Below are 21182 nucleotides of genomic sequence, written 5' to 3'. Positions count from 1 at the left end.
ACTTACTGTTCAGGGTTCTTGGACGCCTGTTGCATGACGTTGGGTACTTGCTGCTTTGGCTTACGTCAGGTACTTGCTGCTTTGGACCGTTGGCGGGAGTAGTTGATGCTGCGGTGAGCGCCTGTGGCCACAAGGCGTCGCTGCTCTCTCCGTCGTCTGATCTCGGCAGTCGTTTCCCTGGACGTTCTTCCAGTGCTTGGCAGTCGTTTCCTCCAGACGTTCTGTCAGTGCTTGGATGCTTAGTGAGGCGTTCGCGCCTCTTCCCACGTCGCGCTGGAAGTGGCAGCTGCCGACTCCTTGCTGGTGTGTGTGGGTGTCTTCTGCGCTGTTGCGCACTTACTTGCTGCGGGAGTTTAGATGCTTTCCCTGGGGGCGCTACTCAGTCTGTTGCCCCTTGCTGCTGCTGATTGAGCTTGTGTTGTGCAATGCTTGTTTTTTTTTCCTTTCTTTATTGATGCAGGTGCGCTTTTGCTTTTGTCCACTGGGTGGCAGTGTTGCTGGATCTGGTAGCAGCCTGTCTTGTGGCTCTTGTCTTCCCCTGATGTGCACTCTACTGTCTCAGTGCACAGGGGGCTGGAGCTGCTGCTGTGAATTGGTGAGTCTCTTTTATTTACATCATGCTTTTGGGGGCAGACAAGCACAGGCGCCCCATAGTTGGATGATTGCTGCACAGTTCACTCATGTCCGTGTTTGGGCCATTGCTGTGTTGCTCACAGGGGCACATGTTCAGGTTCTTGCCGGGTGCACCGGCACTGTACATTTAGTGGTGGGGGCACATAGGAGTGCCTGTGCGTGTAAGTGAGGCACTGCTGGGGGTTTTGCCGGCGATGTGTGGTGTGCTGAGCGGGTAGGCTCCACTTCAGCAGTTCTTTGGTGGGTGCGTGGTGCCCGTTTCAGGGCACAGAAAAGCGGCAGTCACTTTTCCCTCTGTCCTCCCTGCCCGCGGCGGCGTCTCGCAGTCCTTGCGCAGGCGGGGGGGGGAAATGTTGATGCTTCCCTCTGGCGGGGAGGGAGCGCGTCGCTCCTGTCACTCCTCCCTGGGCGGGGGCGCTCAAGGCAGGCCGCGGGTTGGCTCCGCCGGCTCTGCCTATTCAAACGATGAGGCTCCACTCTCCGGTCTCCCGCCGCAGCAGCTTCACTTTGCACACGCTGCGCGGCGGAGACCTGCCATGCTTGTCGCAGGCCGCGGGTGGGCTCCGCTGGCTCTGCCGTGTGAGTCCTTGTCGGGGGTGCCACCGGCAGGCCGCGGGTGGGCTCCGCTGGCGCTGCTGAGTCTTCCTTTGGGGGGGGCGCTACCGGCGGGCCGCGGGTGGGCTCCGTTGGCCCGGATCACGTTGCGAGGGGGGTCGGGAGGCGGTTAGCTACTCCGCTCCCTCCCCCTCGTTGTTTATGTTGGGTGCGGGTCCGGCCGCACTTCCCCACGCAGTCTCTAGTCTCTGTGCCCCGCCGCTTCCACTCACACGCGGCGGGGGCAGGGGACGACTCGGGCAGGCCACAGGTGAGCTCCGCTGGTCCTGCTGATAATTGGGCATTGAAGTTAGTGTCTATAGCGGGTTGGCTCCGCTTGGGTGCACAGTATCCTGGGGGTCACTTCCCGCTCCCGGGCTCACCTTCGGCCGGCGGGCCAGGTCCTTGGTTGCGGTCGTGGCGGGTGGGCTCCGCCCGGCCCGTGCACCTCTCCGGTGGGGTTTCAGCCTCGCGGCCGTCGCAGGTGGGCACTGGGCGGTCCGCTCTTCCGTGGTGGCACTCGTTGGTGGCGGTCGACGCGGGTGGGCTCCGGTCGGCTTGCTGTGGGGCTCCCGGTCGCTGCGGGGCTCCGACGTGCCCACCGGCTTCTCGGCGCGTTGCGCCTCGCTGCAGGGGATGCCCTTCAGGCGGGCAGCTCTCTTCCCCTTTCTCTTGTTTTTGAGCTGTGGGTAGTGGCACGCATGGGCTGCACTACCGGCCTCGTCGCCAGTGTAGAATTGCGAGGGGCCCTAGGCCCGCATGGTGGAGAGCAGCAATCATGTGGACACGGACACCAGATAGGGGTAGTGGGAATGGCCACGAGCACGTGCGCTCGGCCCCTTTTATTGGCAGCGTCATGTGACACCATGACGTCTGTGGTGGGTGGGTGTAAAGTATGTTACATCACTCCTGAACACTAGAACGTGTCCATGCTAGGACACTACAACTTCTTCCAATAAATAGATTTACGGCATGTTGAAGGTATTTTATTTTGAGTAAATCCATTTACGAGTGTAAATTTACATTTTGTAACGCCTTAATGGGAGTAAACAATTGTCAACCAAGCCATTTGCAAGCTTATATTCAACTTAGGTGCGCAAATGGCTTTTTAAATTAACCCTGACATGTCCAGGAGAAAATAATGACTTGCTAGAAATTTTAAAAAAGGCCTTCACTGTTTGACTTATGCCGCATTGTATTTTTTAAGTACTCTATGCTGTCTAGTCTTTCAGACTTTTACTCAGTTCCACGACTTAAATTTGCGTGAGGAACTAAAAATTTTGCTAGAAAATATCGCTGTGTCAGTGAAGTATGTCGGTCTGCATGCAGTAAGCTGGTGAAGTGGCAGCTACTCACCTCTGTCATAGACTATAAGATTGCCACTGGTTGGTGGGAGGTGCACATCTGGCAGCTTGCTTCTGGTTACATTGAACGAGAACACTTTGCTCTTCACTCTATGATAGTTGTTTCCCAAGAGGTCTCTCAACTGCAAGTCCCCCAGCAGCAGTTCATCTTGCAGGGCATCCAGTCGCTGCTGAAGTTTAATGTTGTCCAAACTGCAGATCTCATGATCCTAAGAAATTTGGATAAAAGACTTATCACTACATTTGATCGTTGAGGCTCGCGGATGCAGTTTTCTTAAGATTATGGGGGTACACATATCCTCTGCATGCATCAAGACTTATAGGTGATAGGTGCTTCATCTCATCTCAATCATGCAGCTATCCAACCCATTCCTAGAAAATACCAGGCTCTGTGGCCAATGAGCATATCTGGCAACTGGTGACTCAGGGCCCAATTCGTACAACCCTTACTATGTGAACAGGTCTTCTTACTCATTTGAAAATGACACACGAACACCAGGAGTAAGACACACATAAACATAGAAAAAACCTTGGGAACACAGATGTGGATTTCTTAGGCTTACCTGGGGCCATATCACACATTATCATTGTTTGCACCTGGCGCACCTTTCAAAATGGCGCACTGTCAATGCGCCTCCTAAGGGGTTCTTTGACTCTGCGCCCACGTCTGTAATATGGCCCTGGCACCGAGTCAAAGGAATTACCTCATTTGCATAGGGCACACCCCTATGCAAATGATGGAATACCCTCTGATGGTGGTGCTTTAAATGCACCAGCACTATTGGTATTATAGAAGGCGATGCACAAGCGCCTGGGCCCCTTTCTATAAAACCAAAGTGCCTCTGGGCGCACGAAGTGGACGCAAACGCCCGTTGCGGCCCAGAGACCCTTCTGTAATATGGCCTCTGGTGTTATTGCGATACTGATCGTGATTCAGTTTATAGGATGGGCACTAGGGCACTGATATCAATGGTGACATGAGTTACCATGGCATGTACTGAAGGTACTGGTAATGGCAGGGACGAGGCAACTAAGGCTTTTGCAAGTGGTGTTAGCACTGCACTGATGTTCACTGGGTTACTAAGGTTTGAATGAGTGGTACTGATTGACTTTGGTTTGCATTGTGGTAATGGTGCTGATGGTAACTGAGTTAAAGGTGTTTCACTGGTGGTACTGGCACTGTTATGGACTGTGAAACTCTCAACCTTTTATAGCAGCTTGGCAGGTGAGATCATCAATTTTAGCAGTAGACTTACAATTTCTTTTTTAAGTCTGATATGATGACATCGTCTTTGGTTATACTTTAAAAAGTATTATTCATTTATGCATGGGCTCTGTGGTGCTTCAGTCTTCTGATGGCGGGGAAACTGGAGGACTAGCTCCATGAAAAAAGTGCTGATGGTCAGGTCACAAGTTCAAATCCCAGCAAGGCCCATAATTTGGGAAATGGTGATATCTGTTGTTTACAGCACATGAAGTGTAAGTTAATATGAGCCGCTCTGTTTGTTATCTGGCACTACAGCCCTAAGCCTGTTCCCCCAGCAGCTTGATAGGTATTGCTTGAACTTTTGGCAAAGGCACTGATGGTGAGTGGGTAGCTACACCTGCCACACTGGTATGGTGACTCAGGTGTGCACTTTGGCACTGAGCCTCTTTGGCACTGATCACTAACGGTGACTGATAGCTTGATTTAGAGTTTGACAGACAGAGTTTACTTCGTGGGGATGACAGTGAAGAGTACTGTGGGCTGCCCAATTTTAAGTTGTGTGCTGGCTATGGGGACAACTCTCTACATTGACAACAACCTCCATCATGGTAATTCCTGTCAATGTATCAAATGTTTGCCGGATGGTACAGTAAACCATAATGGCCACTGTCAAACTTTCCAAACTCCCAAAGTGCATAGTACTCGCTACGCTCCAATGGTCAACATATGAGGGCGGCATAGCACTCCCAAATGTTTGGAAATATTACGAGGCAGCATAAGGAAGCATCATAGGAGATTGGGTGTATGCACCACTTGATGACCCTACGTACAGAGCAGACTGTGCAGCGATGGGCAAGAAGGGTTAGCTCCACGCCCTCTACAGTTGTTAACTATTGAACAATGTGCCGCCTTTAACCATCACTGAAGTCGCCACCTAGTATAGATTAATAAGAGAGATGGGCTGGGAAATGCAACTGACACCGGAATTACCTCTATGGCAAGGGACCAAACTGGGCCCTGTCAATACCCTACTGGGATTTAGGAAATGGAACTTGATAGATTTATCCACCCAAAAGGACATATAGGATGAAAATGGTATGGACCCCTTTGAACACATGCAACAGGTATACAACATGTTTCCCAGCCAGCTATTAAGGTACCTGCAACTCCGCCATGCACTACACTCCCAGATCCCTCCTGGAGAAGAGACCATGGAGGAGTTACCCCTGGAGAGACGGCTACCGGAAGGCCACATGACTGCCAAGGCAATCTCTCTAATGTATGGTACAGTAATGGTGAACAAACAGGGAGACCTGAGCAAACTAAGAGGGCATTGACAGATGGATCTGGGATATATAGACGATGATGACTAAAGGCACGCCTTACAATTCCCCAGAAAGGTGGCATTACAAGTGCGCCTCCGGGTTAACACAGCTCGAAATACTACTCAGGATTTACTTCAACAGGACACTACAACACATATTAGGATGGGTGGAACATGATAAATGCCTGCATGCATGTGGCCAGCAGGGGTCCTTCCATTACACGCTATGGATCTGCTCAATCATGGTGCAGTTATGGGCCAGGCTGGAAACTGCACTGGGCACACGTATAGATGGGCAGGCACCCCTAATACTACTGGGAGTATGGAGGGGTTCAGATATTAGTTTGTACCAGAAGTTAGAGGTCAACCTGGGACTACTGTCTACTGTTAGCCAAAACAGAAGTTTTACTAAAGTTTTGATTTTCTCCTATTATTGCAACTCTCTAATTTTCCCTATCCTGGACTGCCTTTTTCTGATTCTACTGCATTTATGTAGTTGACCTGGAATCCTTCTTTGCTGAACTAATTGATTTTTGCTTCATAATTCCTTTTTGCTAAAGCTCATGGACCTACCCTCAGAGGACTTTAACAATGATTTATTTACCCCTTTGTTTTAGTTCCGTAGATGCTGTTACAAAGGACTGAACTACCCTTCTGCCTTTAATGGTGATAGGGGTCTATAATCCTGTATCTGATGTTTGTTTTAAACCATCCTATTTGGATTTAAACCTCTGATGAAATGTGTAGCCTTGCACTACATGCTTAAATATTTTTGACTGAAATGCTTGAGGAATTGGTTATCTGAGTCAATTTTGGAACATTAATACAATAACTAAACTATCTAAATTGCTTGAGTCTATTATTGTGTCCTGATGTTCTTTATTTGAACTGAGCTACATTTTTCTTTTGATCTAAATGTATTGTAGGGAGAATCAGTGAATCTTTTCAGGATATCAAGTTTTGCTTCTTCTATACTGTGTCACAGTAGCAGATCTTCTAGTGTGTGTCATTTTAGTTAGACTTAATTTCTTTAGGAGATTGGGTTTACCCATTGCGATTCTTTATTTTTACAGTATGGTCCTGAGAGCGAGAGCAGTGTATTTTAACCTTATTTCAAACTTGTGAGTTAGTCACCAATTAATGGTCCTAATTGGGTGGCTAACATTGTGTTTTGGGCACCCTATTTCACACCCTTCCTATCAGCAGACAAAGATCCATAAAATGACCATTCCCTTCTGTAATCTGTCTAGCTGTAGGGAGCCCAGTACAGTTAGAGGGATACATTAGTAAGTTGTGGATTAAAAGATAAACTTAAACTATCTATACCGCTTACACTGGATCAAATCCAAGAACTTGGAAAGCCCTATCTAGACTCCCTGATGACTTTGAGACACTGACTATGATGCACCATTATCTGTAAACTCATTAAGTGGATAATGGGCCATTGAACTCATATTCAGTATTATCAATGGCTTAATATTTCCAGGGACTCGGTGCCATCAGTGATTCTGTGTCGTCAGTGGCTCACTACTGTCAGTAGCTGAGTGCTAATAGTGATGCAGTATGATTATGAGCTCAGTATTATTAGTTGCTCGTTATTCTTACTGAAACAATATCACCAGGGATGCAGTGTCCTCCATGGTTCTATGTCATCAATTGCTCTGTATTATTATCTAATTTTTTCATTTTTGGGGGGGGGGGATGAATAGGAAAAATCTTTCTTTCTACACCTCGATAGATCTGTCTGTCCCAAGAATGACAGAGTAATGAACTGGTTGGAGGGCATCTGACAGCAACAAGTGTGGAGCCTATGTATTTTTCAAGATTAAATCGAGCCCTATATCAAGCACTTTATATTACAAAAAAAGTTTGTGGGACCGGTCAAAGGAAAAGTGTAAACACCTTCCTCTCTACTGAGCAGGGTTCCATCTTCTATATCACAGCTGATGCATATCGATATAGAGTTTCTGGATCCTATAGATGGATTCTTGTCCAGTCATGCAAAACATTATTTGCATGAATACATTCTTCCCAGTTGTGAGGCATACATTGACTTTAAAAATGTCAAAATAAGCACACAGACCATGGGGTAGAAATGGTCAAATAATTTCTGATACAAGATATGTTCCCATGTGTTCCCCCCAAAAAATTAAAACAATGAGAGATTGGGAAATGTATTCAGAATTATTCAGCATTTTGGAAACATACCTCAGACTAATGGGCAGATTGTCCAATTGATTCAAACAAAAAAGAATCTCTACATTACCACTGATAAAGACTGGCATAAATAAACTGAATGCTTGCAAAATAAATCGGTTCTTTAACTCCCAAAATTATTCGATACTCACTGGCAATCTAGGAGCAGATGAACAGTGATGAAAAAAGAAAAAGGTAATCAGAAACCGTGGCATCAGGGCAATCATTGTAAAAACCTGGAAATAAAATGTAACACCGGTGTTAATCATAGTATGGTGTTATTCATCAAATGTTACTAAGTACAGTTTACTTTTTTCATGTACTCAAATCTTCAGGCAATTATAGCATGAAGGTTTTGTACTTGCAAAAGCATAGTAGACATTTTTAAAGTGAGGAGGGAAGAAGGAAAGCAATTCCAGTCAGTAGCCCTTAACAAATTTTCATTGGAGAAAACATTTTTTTCTGGACAAATGTCTCAGAGTATATTTCTTGGTTTCATCAATACAGTTTTTCCATAGCCAAAAGTATTTGAATGTGTGATACAGAATATAAACATCTAATTTGGGTTTACTTGGCTTCACATTTATAGAAGTTAAACCTAGACAGTCCTCATCAGTATTCTCTAAAGCGTTTCATATGGTATAACATAGTTGTAGAAAGTCTCTTCCATCACCTTTAGGTTTGTCATTTTATTAAACATGTACTTGTAGCTATTATATGTAGCTATATGGTGAGTTTAATCTCCTATTTCCTTTGCTTGTTGAGCTGTCTTCTAAGGCATTTAAAAATGATGTAAGAAATTCCTATCAGAAGTCTTCTCCAAGTCACAGTCAGTTACCCTGTCCTTGGAGACATAATTATGCTTTGGTCCAGATTGGCATACTGTCATAATAGATAAAACACTAATACTCAAACTGTAAAGTTGAAATACTTCATTTCTGAAATATTTTATTTTAAAAAGGCTTGTTAGATCTTTTTTTTCTGGAGATCCCGAAACTTAGAAGTATGGTTACAACTGGGTTTAGGGTTTTGAGTGCACAATTAATGAAAGGGTAGGGTTAGGCATATGATTACATATGGGCATACGCTAATGTCTATAGTTAAATTTAGGTTTAAAGTTAGCATAATATTTGGTTCAGGGTTTGGAGTTAACCTTTGCATAAGGATGCAGGGTTCAGCTAGGGATACGTTTATGGATAGCATTACGGCTATGGACAGAGCTAGAGCTAAGCATATGGACAGCTATAGGCTGAGGATTAGAGTCAGGGTTAGGCTTAAGGCTAGCATTAGTGTCAAGAATACAACTGTTCCCACGAGAGAAAGCCAGACAATAATCTCCCAATCTCTCCTTTAAGATTTAGTAGGAAAGGTCAACTGTTGTGATCTTGGCCTCTTTTGGTGGAATATGTAATGGCCAGAGCTGCTGACTTTGGAGCTGGGGAACTAAATTTGAGTCTCGGCGTCGGCTCAACATCCTGTGATTCTGGGCAAAACAGTTAATCTCCCCATGCCTACCAAACATGAATGTGTCCTTGTGTGATGTTACTGGTACTCATGTAAAACGCTCCAATACCTTTGGGTCGGGTTTGTGCTATATAAAACTGCAAAAACAAAAAAACGCAGAACTTTCTTCTGCTGATATTTGGCACAGAACAAAAGAGCATGTGGGGAGAGAACAGTTAAGAGTTCCTCCATCCCTCCATGACATCTGTCTGCATATTGTGAACTTCTTTGAATAAAGCTCTACCATCAGTTCTACCACCCACTTTGTACATATATCATTTCAACACTGTGATGACTGATGGGAATCACTTTCACATTTGGCAGAGCGTAGGTACTGAGGAGACTATAATGTGAGGGTAAGTGGTGTTCTCAACTGCCTGCTAAGGTGCTTAAATGCTTTTTTTTCATTGGGTACCTGTCCTTTACTACAACGTGGGATTCTGAAAAAGCCAAGCATCACACAAAAAACAAGTGACACAAATGAGCTATGCGCATTCAGAAGGAGAATTTGTAGTATGTAGCTGGTGTTGCATTTAGGAGCACACTGTCACATATATATTACTAAAGCATTGTGTGGAAACCACTATCCTTTACAGATAGGACTTTTCCCATTGAAATGACCGCTAAATTTATCCGTACAGTTTTTTTTACAACAAATTTCATTGAGATTTTAGCACCCGGAGGGCGGACCCCTTACAAGCAGTATTCAGACAGATTATAGATTATAGGTACAGAAGCTGCTGGAGAGGACAGCTCCAGAGGATCAGTAAAACATACGTACCAACATCCCACCCCTCCGCCTCTCCCCACCCTTGCACCGCACCTCCCACATGAAACACTAAATACGCGCACAAACTTATAGGCATGTCTCTACCCTGGCCGATTCACATATTAGATTAGAGAGTCATCAATGATTAGTCTTTCGATAGGGTCTGGATTCCCTGATGTTGGAAGGATGGATAGGTCAATGCCCCGGTAGTTGGTCCACCCGGACCAGATCTTTCCATGCTTCTACGGGCAGCCCCATGCCTGAAACACCGCCTCTTCAGCCGACATACATTTATCCAAGCCGCCAATGCCGGGGGAGAGGAGGACTTCCAATGCTGAGCAATGTCACGCTTGGCCAATGTTAATCCTAGGAATAGCTTTTATATTTGTTCCCCCCAATTTCCTCTGTGCCATGGAGAAGGATTAGTTGAGGATATGCCGGGACGTCCCAGCCCAGCACCCGCCCCAGACAAGACAATACCCCCGACCAAAAGTGTTGTAGTGCAGTACAGCCCCAGTCCGAATTGCACCGGAGGCAGGTGGGGAATGGGATAGCCCCCATCTTCCAGAGGCGGAGGCGGATGTAATACACTCTGTGAAGATATTTGAACTGGATCAATCTATATCTAGAGGACATGGCTGAACCCCTAGGGCTGGCGAGGGCCACCGTCCAGTCATCATCTGTGAGAGTTGGTAAACCTGCCTCCCACGCTGCCCTAGTCCGGTGTATGTTTGTCTTGGAATGTGTGGTCAGGGTCTGGTATAATTGGCGGATTTTGTGTCCTCCTAGATCACCCATCAGCAGTCTACCCTCCAGTGGGTAAAATTCTGGTAGAGACATAAGATGTTTTATCAGGGGGGGTCAGGGCGTTGCAGAGCTGAAGATATTTATGGAATTGGGACTTGTGTAGGTCAAACGTCTCCTGCAGCCTCTGAAAAGATTTAAGTGTGGGCCCGTGCATCACATCCCCTAGCGTTGAGATCCCTATAGCATCCCATCTGCGGAATCCGGACAAGGCTGAGACCGGCCGGAGGCATGTGTCCCGCCAGCGGGGAGTCTCGCCCGTCAGCATACCCCACCAACCCATGGACCGAGAAACACGTCTCCAGATCTGAATAACTGTGCAACAGGCCGGGGGAAGAGCATCTAGGGTAGAGTTTATTTATTTACTTATTTATTGGATTTGTAAGGCGCTACAGCTACCCAAAAAGGGTTCCCCGGCGCCATGACGAACAGGGAGCAGAAATCGCAAGGCAGTCAGATGGATTTATTGATCAAAAAGCCAGGTTTTAAGAGCTCTGCGAAAGTGGGTGTAGTCAGTTTCTTTGCGGATGATAGAGGGCAGAGTATTCCAGAGGGACGGACCGAGGTAGGAAGAAGATCTTCCCCCTATTCTTGAGAGTTTGACCCTGGGCACAACAAAATTGCCCATGGTTTCAGACCGTATGTGACGGGAGGGAACATGGGGGCGGACAAGTGCTTGAAGGTACTGAGGTGCAGTGCCTGCCTTGATTTTTAACATATAGCTCAGGGCTTTGAACTTGATGCGGTTCTCCACCCTGAGCCAATGTAGGTCACGTAAGTGTCCGGAAATAGGGGAAGCCCTGGGAATTCTTCAGAGGAGTCTAGCTGCGGAATTCTGGACGAGCTGAAGTCTACGGGTCACGGCTTTGTTTGAGCCAAGGTAAAGAATGTCGCCATAATCGAGCCGTGATGTAATAATTGCATGGACCACGGTTTTTTGAGTGGTGACAGGCAACATCCATAAGATTTTCCTAAGCCATTTTTAGATGGTGAAGCACAACGCTGTAACCTGTTTGCTGGTGCATGGACAATGAGTCGTCAATAATGACGCCCAGGTTCCGAACATGGCTAGATGGCTTGGGAAGATTACCCATCTCAACCGGCCAGTGAGAGGGGCTCCAGAGGTCATTCTTCTTGCCCAGGATGAGAACCTCAGTTTTCTCGCCTTAGTAGAAATACTACTAAGTCCTTGTTTAAGGCAAGAGGGTGCGAGGGGGTCGGAATTAGAAAGGGGGAAAATAATCTGGGAATCGTCAGCATAGGTGAAGAGAGTTAGGTCGGCCTGATCCGCAATGTCTGCTGAAGGTCTGACGTACAGGTTGAAAAGCAGTGGGCTGAGGATCGAGCCCTGGGGCACCCCATGAGGTGATGCGTACGTTTTAGAGCAAGCTGTGGCCGAGAAAATTTGAAATGTACGATTGTCCAGAAAGGAGGCAATCCAGTCCAGAGCAGAGCCGCATATGCCGAAGGATTTTAGTGTGTGGATTAACAAGTGATGGGAGATATTATCAAATGCCGCACTGAGGTCTAGCAAAATGAGTGCGACTGTCTGTCCAGCATCAAGATAGTGACGCAGCCTCTCGGTGACTCCTAATAGTGCTGTCTCAGTGGAAAAGCCGGCATGAAAACCGGATTGAGAGGAGTGGAGAATATTATTTGTTTCGGTAAACTGTGAGAGAAGGGAATGGACATGTCTTTCGAGAATTTTGGAAAAGGCTGGCAAGAGAGAAATTGGTCTATAATTGGGGAGAATTTCAGGGTCTGCCGTCTTTTTTTTTAGGAGGGGGGGTCACCATTGCGTGTTTCCAGTGTGTGGGTATTGTGGATTCTAGCAGTGAGGCGTTCAAGTCATTGAGAATCACCTGCAGATGAGGGGTGTCTAGCTATTTCATAGTGGTGATTGGTAGGGGATCCTTGGGCGAGACAGATTTTACTTTATCTAGGATAGTTTTGAGTCCATCAATATTTAGAAGTGGCCAAGAATCTAAGTATGCTGTAGGGGTGGAGGACTCCGAGGTGGCTTCACAGTGTGAAGTAGTAGTGATGTCAGGTGGGGGTGGGACCCAGGCAGGGTTGCAGATTGGGCCTGAGTAGAGTTACTGTACAGGAGATCGGCAGTGGGTATTACTCCAGGAAGAGCCGCTCCACCGCATAGGCGGGTCATTCTGCGGGATATACCACCAATCATTGATGACTAGTAGCTGGGACGCCCAATAATACGACCGTACGTCCGCCACCGCGATGCCCCCACAGTAGGTGGATTGGATACAGGTCGCCAGAGCCACCCAACCGCCCCTCCTCCCCAGAGGAATCTGTTCAGGAGTGCATGTATTTGAAGGAACCACGATGGCGGGCTAGGATATGGGTAATTTTGCAATCTGTACAACAAGCATGGCAGGGACACCATTTTGAATATCGCGGATCTGCCGTATAGGGACAGGGGAAGATGGGACCACACCGTTGTCTCCTCCCGGACCGCCAGGGGCAGAGGGGTTATGTTGAGCGACCACGCCGCAGTGGGGCATCTAGTGATGTGGACACCTAGGTATTTAAACCCCTCATCAGCAATGACTAGCTGTGAGGCCCAATCCTGATTCCCCTGTTTGCCTCAAATTGGAAAAAGAATCGATTTGGCCGGGTTGGCATGTAATCCCGTCGTTTCACCAAATACCGGCAGGATCTGCAACACCCTCGGTCCGGTGACACAGGGGTCAGAGAAAAAAATAACGTGTCGTCAGCATAGAGTGCTATTTTATCTGAGCACTCAGGTGACCAGACCAAGCCCCTATTGACCGCTTCGTGGAGAAGTGTGGCTCAATGGCTAGAGCGGCAGACCCTGATGCAGAGGTCTGGCCCGGGACCAGGGTTCAATTCCCGCCTCGGCGGGTCTTGGGCTCAATCTCCTCGGACCTGATAATTCTCGCCTCAGTGCCTATTCTAATCATGGGTCCCACTCTGCAACTCTGGGCAATAGCTTACTTAATCTCCACAACGGCCCCAACAGAACTGGGATGCCTGGCTTCACCTTGGGGGTGCCCAGGAGTGGACATTTCACAGGGAAAAGCCAGGAAGGGTCCCACAGCGGTATGGGTTACAGCGCCAGGACACCCCAGTTGGGGTATAAGTGCGCTTTACAAGTACAAATTTCATTGTCACTTCATTTCTAAGCGCACCCACGCTGCCAACAGTTCTATCGCTAAAGCGAAAAGAAGCGGGGAGTAAGGGCATCCCTGCCTAGTCCCCCTCCAGTTATACGTACAGTTTTACTGATAAAACTATATAATGTACAAACAACAATGTGTGTAAATTGGGTTTCAGTGAATATTTGCCAGTATGCATTATCAAGAAAAGAGCCTTGATTTGTTTTGATGCTACTAAAATCTTTGTTTTGATCACACTTCAGAATTTCCAAAAATGCTTCATTTGTGCTTTCTTAACTGTTTATTTATTTAGAAATATTTGTACAGTTCATTTATTGGTATTTACATGTTGTTGTGTGTTAGAAGAAAACTATATCCTAAAGCCTTTCTGTGAAAATTGGGTTGCTGGTTGAGTGCAGTGTGGTCTCTTCTCAAGCAACAGTCACATCTTTGTCAGGGTAAACCACAAAAGTCACTAAATTAATTCTCTGGTAGCTTGGCACAAAAACAGCCAGGCTTAAATTAGAGGCAATGTATAAAGTATTTATTCAGTACTTCAACAGTAATAACGTAAAAACACAACTAGAAAAGCCCTACACTAATTTAGGAAAATGGGGTAAAATGTAATACATTATTTGATACCAAAACGACAAATATCCAAGCTGTACAACCGGAGATATGTACTTTTAAAAATGTAGGTACGTATAGCACCTAAAAGGACAAAGCGCCATTTGCAGTTATCTGGTTGTGCGAGACTGATTCCAGTTCATAACGTCCAGGTCATAAGGGAGGATGCCACTAAAAGCAGGGAGATCATCACTGATGGTTGTCGCTGTAGCATGAAGAGCAGGCCGGATGTCATGGACAATCATTACTGTAGTACGAAGATCCTGTCAGGTGTCGCGGACGGTCGCTGCTGGAGCTTCCCTTTGGCAGTCACCGCAGGTTGTCGATGCTGTAGCGAAAAGAGCAGATCTCGTGTTGCCAGTTGTCGCTGGCAGTCGCTGTATCGTGAAGAGTCAGGTTCACTGGAGCTTTGCATTGGCGGTCATCGCGGACAGCAAGAACTTGTCGCCAATAGGCCCATTTGCAGTCGCAAAGAGCCCAAAAATGTCAGGATTTCTACTTTTCTTCACAGGAGGAGCTCAACTGACGTCAACCAAAGATCCAGAACCTGGCAGGTACTGCTAGAGAACAGGAACTCACTCTAGTAGAGGCCAGCAGGGTTCAGGTAGGTCCAGTTGCAGGTCCAGTGCCACACGTCAGCTGGGCAGTTGCATAAAGGCCTCTGGAGCTTGTTATGTCCCTGTAGCTCAGAATAGAAGGTCAGTCAGCCGAGCCTTGAATTCACTGCGCTGGGATGAAGGGAACAGGCCTTCTTAGACAGCATGGCCGGCATTAGGCAGCAGGGCAGTCCTTGACTTGTAGTATCCACAGGTCCAGAAGTGTACCAAAGAATTCGGCTAAGGGTACAATAATTGTACCCGGTGCCAGGTTTGAAGTGGGAGAACCTTTTAGATTTCACCCCACATTGGCTTTGTACCAGGATGTCTGGAGCCACAAAAGGCTAGAATGAAGCAATTTCTTTGTGTGGTGCGCTGAGGCAGCTCCTTTGAAGCCCCTGTGTAGTAGGTAACAGCTCCTCCTCTCCCATCATGTCAGAATAGCCCATCCTGCTAACACCCAGCCCCCATTGTGATACTGTCAGGGAGGAATACACAAATGCCAACTACACCTAGTCATGTGACCAAGGATACAGTCTGCAGAAACGATATAGGACGAGAAAATGCCAACTTTCTAAAAATGGCATTTTCAGAATTGTGACTTAAAATCTTACTCTGCCATTAAAGAGTTTTTGAACTACTATTATTTATTTATTTATTAATAAAATGTATAAAGCGCGGACAATGGCCCATAGGCGTCTCGGCGCTAGGATATCTGCAGAATTTAACCGATGAGGGGAAGAGTGGGTCTACTGATTAAAAAGCCAGGTCTTAAGTTGTTTACGAAAAGACCAGAGTGAATGGCTTGATTTGATCGAGGGAGGCAGTGTATTCCAAAGTTTGGGGGCTGAAACAAGAAATCTTCTGTCTCCCCATGAAACAGATTTGCTGCGTGGAACCACGAGATCATTTAGACTGGAGGAACGTAAGGTTCTGGCAGAACAGTAAGGAATCAAGTTTTGAGTAAAAAACGCAGGTCCCATGTTATGCATGGCCTTGAACACTATACAGAGAGCTTTGAATTTTATCCTATTCCTTATAGGTAGCCAGTGTAGTTCTCTGATGGTTGCAGAAGCGGAATGGTATTTGGGGATTCTACCCAGGAGCCTTGCTGCTGAGTTTTGGATTATTTGCATTTTATTCAGAACTCTTTCTTGTGCATTCAAGAACAGAGCATTGCAGTAATCCAGGGTCGACAGTACCAGTGAGGTGACCAATGTTTTGCCAGCTGAATCGGGAAGGAAAGGAAGGATTTTCTTAATTAATCTCAATTTATGAAAAGCGGCGGACGTGATCTGGTTAGCATGAGGGAGAAAGGTGAGACGGTCGTCAAAGAGGACTCCGAGATTCCTCACCTTGCTAACAGGCTCAGGGGGTGGGCCTAATGACGCGGGCCACCAACAAGAGGACCATTCCGGGGTCAGATGACCAAAGATGACTACTTCCGTTTTGTCGGAATTTAATTTTAGGCAATTGGAAGCCATCCAGTTCCCAATTGCCAACATGCCCTGATTGAGATCATTGGCTTTTTTGTGGCCATCATTCTTGATGGCCAGGACCAACTGAGTGTCATTCGCATAGGAGGTGAGGCTCATCCCGTGTGCACGAATGGTATTGGCAAGGTCCGACACATAGATATTAAAAAGTGTCGGACTAAGGGATGAGCCTTGAGGAACTCCACAAGGCAGAGACAACGTGGACGAATGGAAAGAACCCATTGTAACCACCTGAGTCCTGTTTGCCAGAAAGGAGGCCAGCAGTTTCCTGGCCTTATGTTGGACACCAATGTTTTCGACACGGTCGATCAAAGTAACATGATCGACCGTGTCGAAGGCCGCCGACAGGTCAAGCAGTATTAAAACTGCAGTCCCCCCTGCGTCCCGGATGGATCTAATATCATCCGCAGCCTTAATCAGAGCCGTCTCCGTCCCATGATATTGGCGAAAGCCAAACTGGGAGTCATCAAGGAGATGATGTTCCTCTATAAAGGCCGAAAGTTGTGAATTCAAAGCCTTTTCGGCTATTTTTGCCAAAATTGGAAGGTTGGCGATAGGTCGATAGCTCTTTAATTCTTCCATGTCAAGATGAGGTTTTTTTAACAGAGGTTTGATGAGGGTCTGTTTTAAAATGGCTGGGTAAGTACCTGAGGTGAACATGGAGTTGCAAATAGAAGTGATGACAGGGAGCACCACTTCGATGACAGGAAGTAATACTTTCAGAGGACATGGATCAAGAGCAGAGCCCGATTTTATGGTGGAAATAATGTCCGCGACCTGAGAAATGGAGATATCTTTGAACTGAGAAAGGGTGGGTCCAGTCTGAGAGATTATTGGCGAATTAGAGGGGGAATTAGTGTTATGTGCAAAGGCGGAAAAATGTCATTAACCTTCTCATAGAAGAAATTGGCTAAGGCGTCGCATAGCGACTGAGAAGGTGGGGGGGTTATGTTAGAAGAGTAACCGGCTAGCTGCTTAGTAGTTTCGTACAGTGCCTTGTTGGAATTTTTAGCTAGTTCGAATCTGTCGCTAAAGAACTTTTTCTTAGCCTCGCTAATCATAGATTTATATATGACCAGCGTTTCTTTATACTTGATTTTGGCCTCAGCCGAGTAGTCTTTCCGCCAGTGCCTCTCTTTATTCCTACACTGTTGTTTCTGATTTCTTAGAGCCTCTGAGTACCAGGGGGCCGACGGGACAGATCTATTACGAGATCGTTGTTTAAGAGGGGCCAGATGAGTGGCTGCGGAGCCTACCCCTTCATTAAATTGTATGATGGCGGTAGTGGGATCGGTTGATAGGGAGGGTGTAGAATTGGTCAAAAGAGTTTTCAGGCTGACAGCGTCAATATCGTTCCATGCCGGAAAAGGCTGACATGGGATGGAATGTTGTTTAGGAGAGCCGGGATCATGAGTCGTCAGCGATGCCAAAATGACGTGATGATCTGACCAGGTAAGGGGGAGGATTTGGGAAACATGTAGCTCCTCTAAATTTGTAAAAATGCCGTCTAGAATATGGCCCCCATCATGTGTGGAGCATTTGACCAACAGTGGAAGACCAAAAATAGTCATATCGGCTAGGAAGGTAGCTGTATCCTTGTCCTCGGTTTTATCAAAATGAAAGTTGAAGTCGCCAAGGACAGTTAGAGAGCTGTCCAGGGCTAAAGATTCCAGGATGGCCCTGAGGTCCGAAATAAATCCGATCCTTGACCCCGGGGGTCTATATAATAAGATCCCTTTAAAATTATAGGATGGGGTCAATTTGATGGAGAATTGTAAAGCCTCACAAGATGAAAGAGAAATTGAGTTGATTCTGGCAGTGAATGCATCACGTAGGATGATTGCAATTCCACCGCCTTTCTTGCGCTGTCTATCCAATCTGTGGATAGAAAAGCCTCTGGGAACTGCGATCACTAAATCTGGATCGGACGAGCTGTCCATCCAGGTTTCGGTCGGAAATAACATGTCAAGTTTTTTGTCCTCAATAAGATCAGCTATGTCCTGTCGGTGTTTACCGAGCGACCGGACATTAATAAGGGCCATAGAGTAAGATTTCTGAGATTTAGAGTTAATAGTGCAAGAGGGCTTGAACAGGAAGGGTATGGAGGAACCACAACCGGGACAGATGAGGGCATGATCTCGAACGAGGAGCAGAGGGTCAAGTACAGTGCATGACTGATGGTGAGAAGGACACAGCTGCCGGAGCATACTCGAGGTGTATGATCCTTGTGTGATCCTGGGAGCTGAACCAGGGGGGGTGTCCCTAGGCCCGGTCCAGGCGCGGACGGGCGCAGACGGGCTTGCCTTTGGCGCGCCTTCGGCACGCCGCCGGCGCGCCCGCTGCGCGGACGGGAGGGTCTGATGTTTTTATCCATGATTGAGGGGCGGGGGAGGAGGGTGGGAGGAGCGATCACCTAGACCGGCAACCTTCCCCTGCCCAAGATGGCGGCTAAAGTTGCTAGACTCGGTTGTCAGCGCCTAATAACGGCGGCGCTGTGTCGGCCGGTCGGGGAAAGCCTTGGGCGAAGCAGATCTCACACCAAGGTGATGACAAATGATTTTAAAAACTGCAAGCTAAAATATGTACAAAGTTTTAAAAGCAGGTTCTTAGTAATCAATAACTCGCGCTATACACAAATATTAGACACAAAAATGTCACTTCTACCTGTTCCCAACTAATTAATTGCAATAAGGTAACCCAGTGTTATCCTATGGGAGAGGCAGGCCTCACAGTAGTGAAAAATTTATTTGTGAGTTTTTCACTACCATGACATGTAAGACTTAAAGGTACCTGTCCAACATTTTTAATACAATGCACCCTGCCCTTGGTGCTGTTTAGGGCCTACTCTAGGGGTGACATATATATATTTAAAAAGGCTGTTTTGGGCTTGGCAAAAGGTTTATTTTGCCAAGGCAAATTGCAATTTAAAACTGCACACAGGCTGTAATGGCAGGCCTGTAATATGTTTTAAGTGGCTACTTAAGTGTGTGGCACAATAAGTGCTACAGTCCCACTAGTAGCATTTAATTTACCAGCCCTAGGTATACAGTATACCACTTTACTAGACAATTATAAGTGAATTAAATGTCACAATTGGGAGTAAGCCAATGTTACCAATTTTAAAGGACTGGTTAGCAGTGGTAAAGTGCACAGTCCTAAAGCCAACAAAAACAAAATCAGAAAATAGCAGGGAAGAAGGCAAAATGTTTGGGGCGACCCTGCAGAGATCACTAAGTCCAACACTCCTTTTCTTAGCACCTTTATGTTCACATAGTTCACTTAAAACAATTATTTTACTTTGCAGTAAGGGAAAGAAAATTAAACATCAGTCTCCATGTTACAAAAATGAGCAGCAATTTCTCAGAAAGGTTAGATTGACATTTGGACTCGGTCTTTAAGCACACTGCAAATGTGACAAGACAAAAACAAACACTAAAGTCATCTTTAATGCTCTTTTACCTTCTGAACTCCAGCATGGCTATTTAGGTGCCCTCTCATGGCTCAAGGGGCTAGCACTGTTGTAGGTGTGCCCTCTCCCACCTCTGGACCCCGGTACAATGCACCGGCTGCATTGGTGGTAGATACGCCCCTGTTTACAACTACTATCACTCCTTAGCTGCTGGTTTGCACAGAGCCTCTGGCTAGCAATGGGATGAGCCTCTGCACCACAAGTCATTTTCATCATCATAATTTACACTGATGCTCATATTGAATTTTTGGAAGAATCTGACACGGCTGACTGCAACATTAGGTAGAGTTTTCCTTTGTACTGCTCTAATACAACTTTGAGAACTTTCCTGAATTCTGGTGGGTATCTTACAACTTTGCAAGGTTTCTTTGTGCTGCAGAGTATCATGTCTAATGGCTGCGGCCTGTCAACACAATGCTTTTATCCCTTTTAATTAAAGTAGGACAGAATGCAATGATTTGGTTAATTGTACTTCTTATTCAGGGATTTCTAAGATTGGGGACTGTCATGGTTGCCATATTCAATATCTACATTAGAAGTAGAGCTTAATTTGAACCGGTAGTTGTCGATGGGGCCCACAGGCACTCATTTTTGGAGAGCTGCAGTTATTTTTCCAGGAAACAGTTTGATAAACATAACTTGTGTACTTGTGAAGTGCATGTTCACCCAGAAGGGTATCTTGGTGCTAAATAACAGATGTTCATTGTTACCCAACTCAATGGTACACATTTTATGAACCTCAGAAGGATGAAAGGCTGAGTGGACCTGCCAGGGATTGAAACTGTGACCATGAGGTCAAACATAGGCCCCCACTGTGTTTGTATTAGTCCACTAAGCCACCAGATCCAGAGCAAGAGAGAGAAAAAAATACAGAGAGGAAGAGAAAATTGGGGAACCGATAACAAAGGGAGAAAGCAGGGATGAAAAAGAACCTGCAACATTGGGATAAGGGGGATGTCTGTGGTGGATTAAAGAGGCATGAGGTATAATCAAGACTACAGAGCCTTGCTGTTCGGCACCCCACCTTCGATAGAGCCAACAGCAGGCTCCTGGGCAAAAAGTTTGGCCACAGCATTCCTTTACAAATTAAGTACGGATTCAAACACTTTCCAGTTGCAAACGTGCTTATCAAATTTAGCTCCATTTAAAAATCCATCACATAAATTGAATGTGTTAATAAAACATATACATGAATATTAGTGTAGGAAAGTACCCTTTTTGACATGCTCACCCCCACTTTTTGCCTGGTATTTGATGTGATTTCGACTGGGAGTGCACTGGGTTGCTGCTAATCAGGCCCCACTGCCTGATCTCTTTCCCAAAACTGTACAATTGTTTCCCCCAATTATCAATACCTTTGGTACCCACTGAAAGTCCCTAGTAAATGTATTAAAGAGTATCCCTAAGGGCAGCAGCTTGAATTATGCCGCACTAAGGGCCCCCGCACCAAGCTCATGCAA

General features: G+C 46.3%; 1 protein-coding gene across 1 annotated transcript in view; it reads right to left on the bottom strand.

Moving 5' to 3' along the window:
- Positions 1 to 21182, bottom strand: part of LOC144771663 (fibrinogen-like protein 1) — a 186908-nt gene that overhangs the window by 143816 nt on the left and 21910 nt on the right. The window contains exons 2-3 of the mRNA XM_078656014.1: positions 7471 to 7554; positions 2584 to 2800 (exon numbers count right to left, since the gene is read on the bottom strand). Of these exons, the coding sequence (XP_078512140.1) occupies positions 2584 to 2800; positions 7471 to 7545 (292 nt within the window). The 5' untranslated portion in view covers positions 7546 to 7554. The remainder of the gene's footprint in view (positions 1 to 2583; positions 2801 to 7470; positions 7555 to 21182) is intronic.

Source organism: Lissotriton helveticus, chromosome 8, assembly GCF_964261635.1.
Source record: "Lissotriton helveticus chromosome 8, aLisHel1.1, whole genome shotgun sequence".
Lineage (NCBI taxonomy): Eukaryota > Metazoa > Chordata > Amphibia > Caudata > Salamandridae > Lissotriton > Lissotriton helveticus.
The sequence above is the reverse complement of the archived record's forward strand: the minus strand, read 5'-3'. Positions and strand labels throughout refer to the sequence as shown.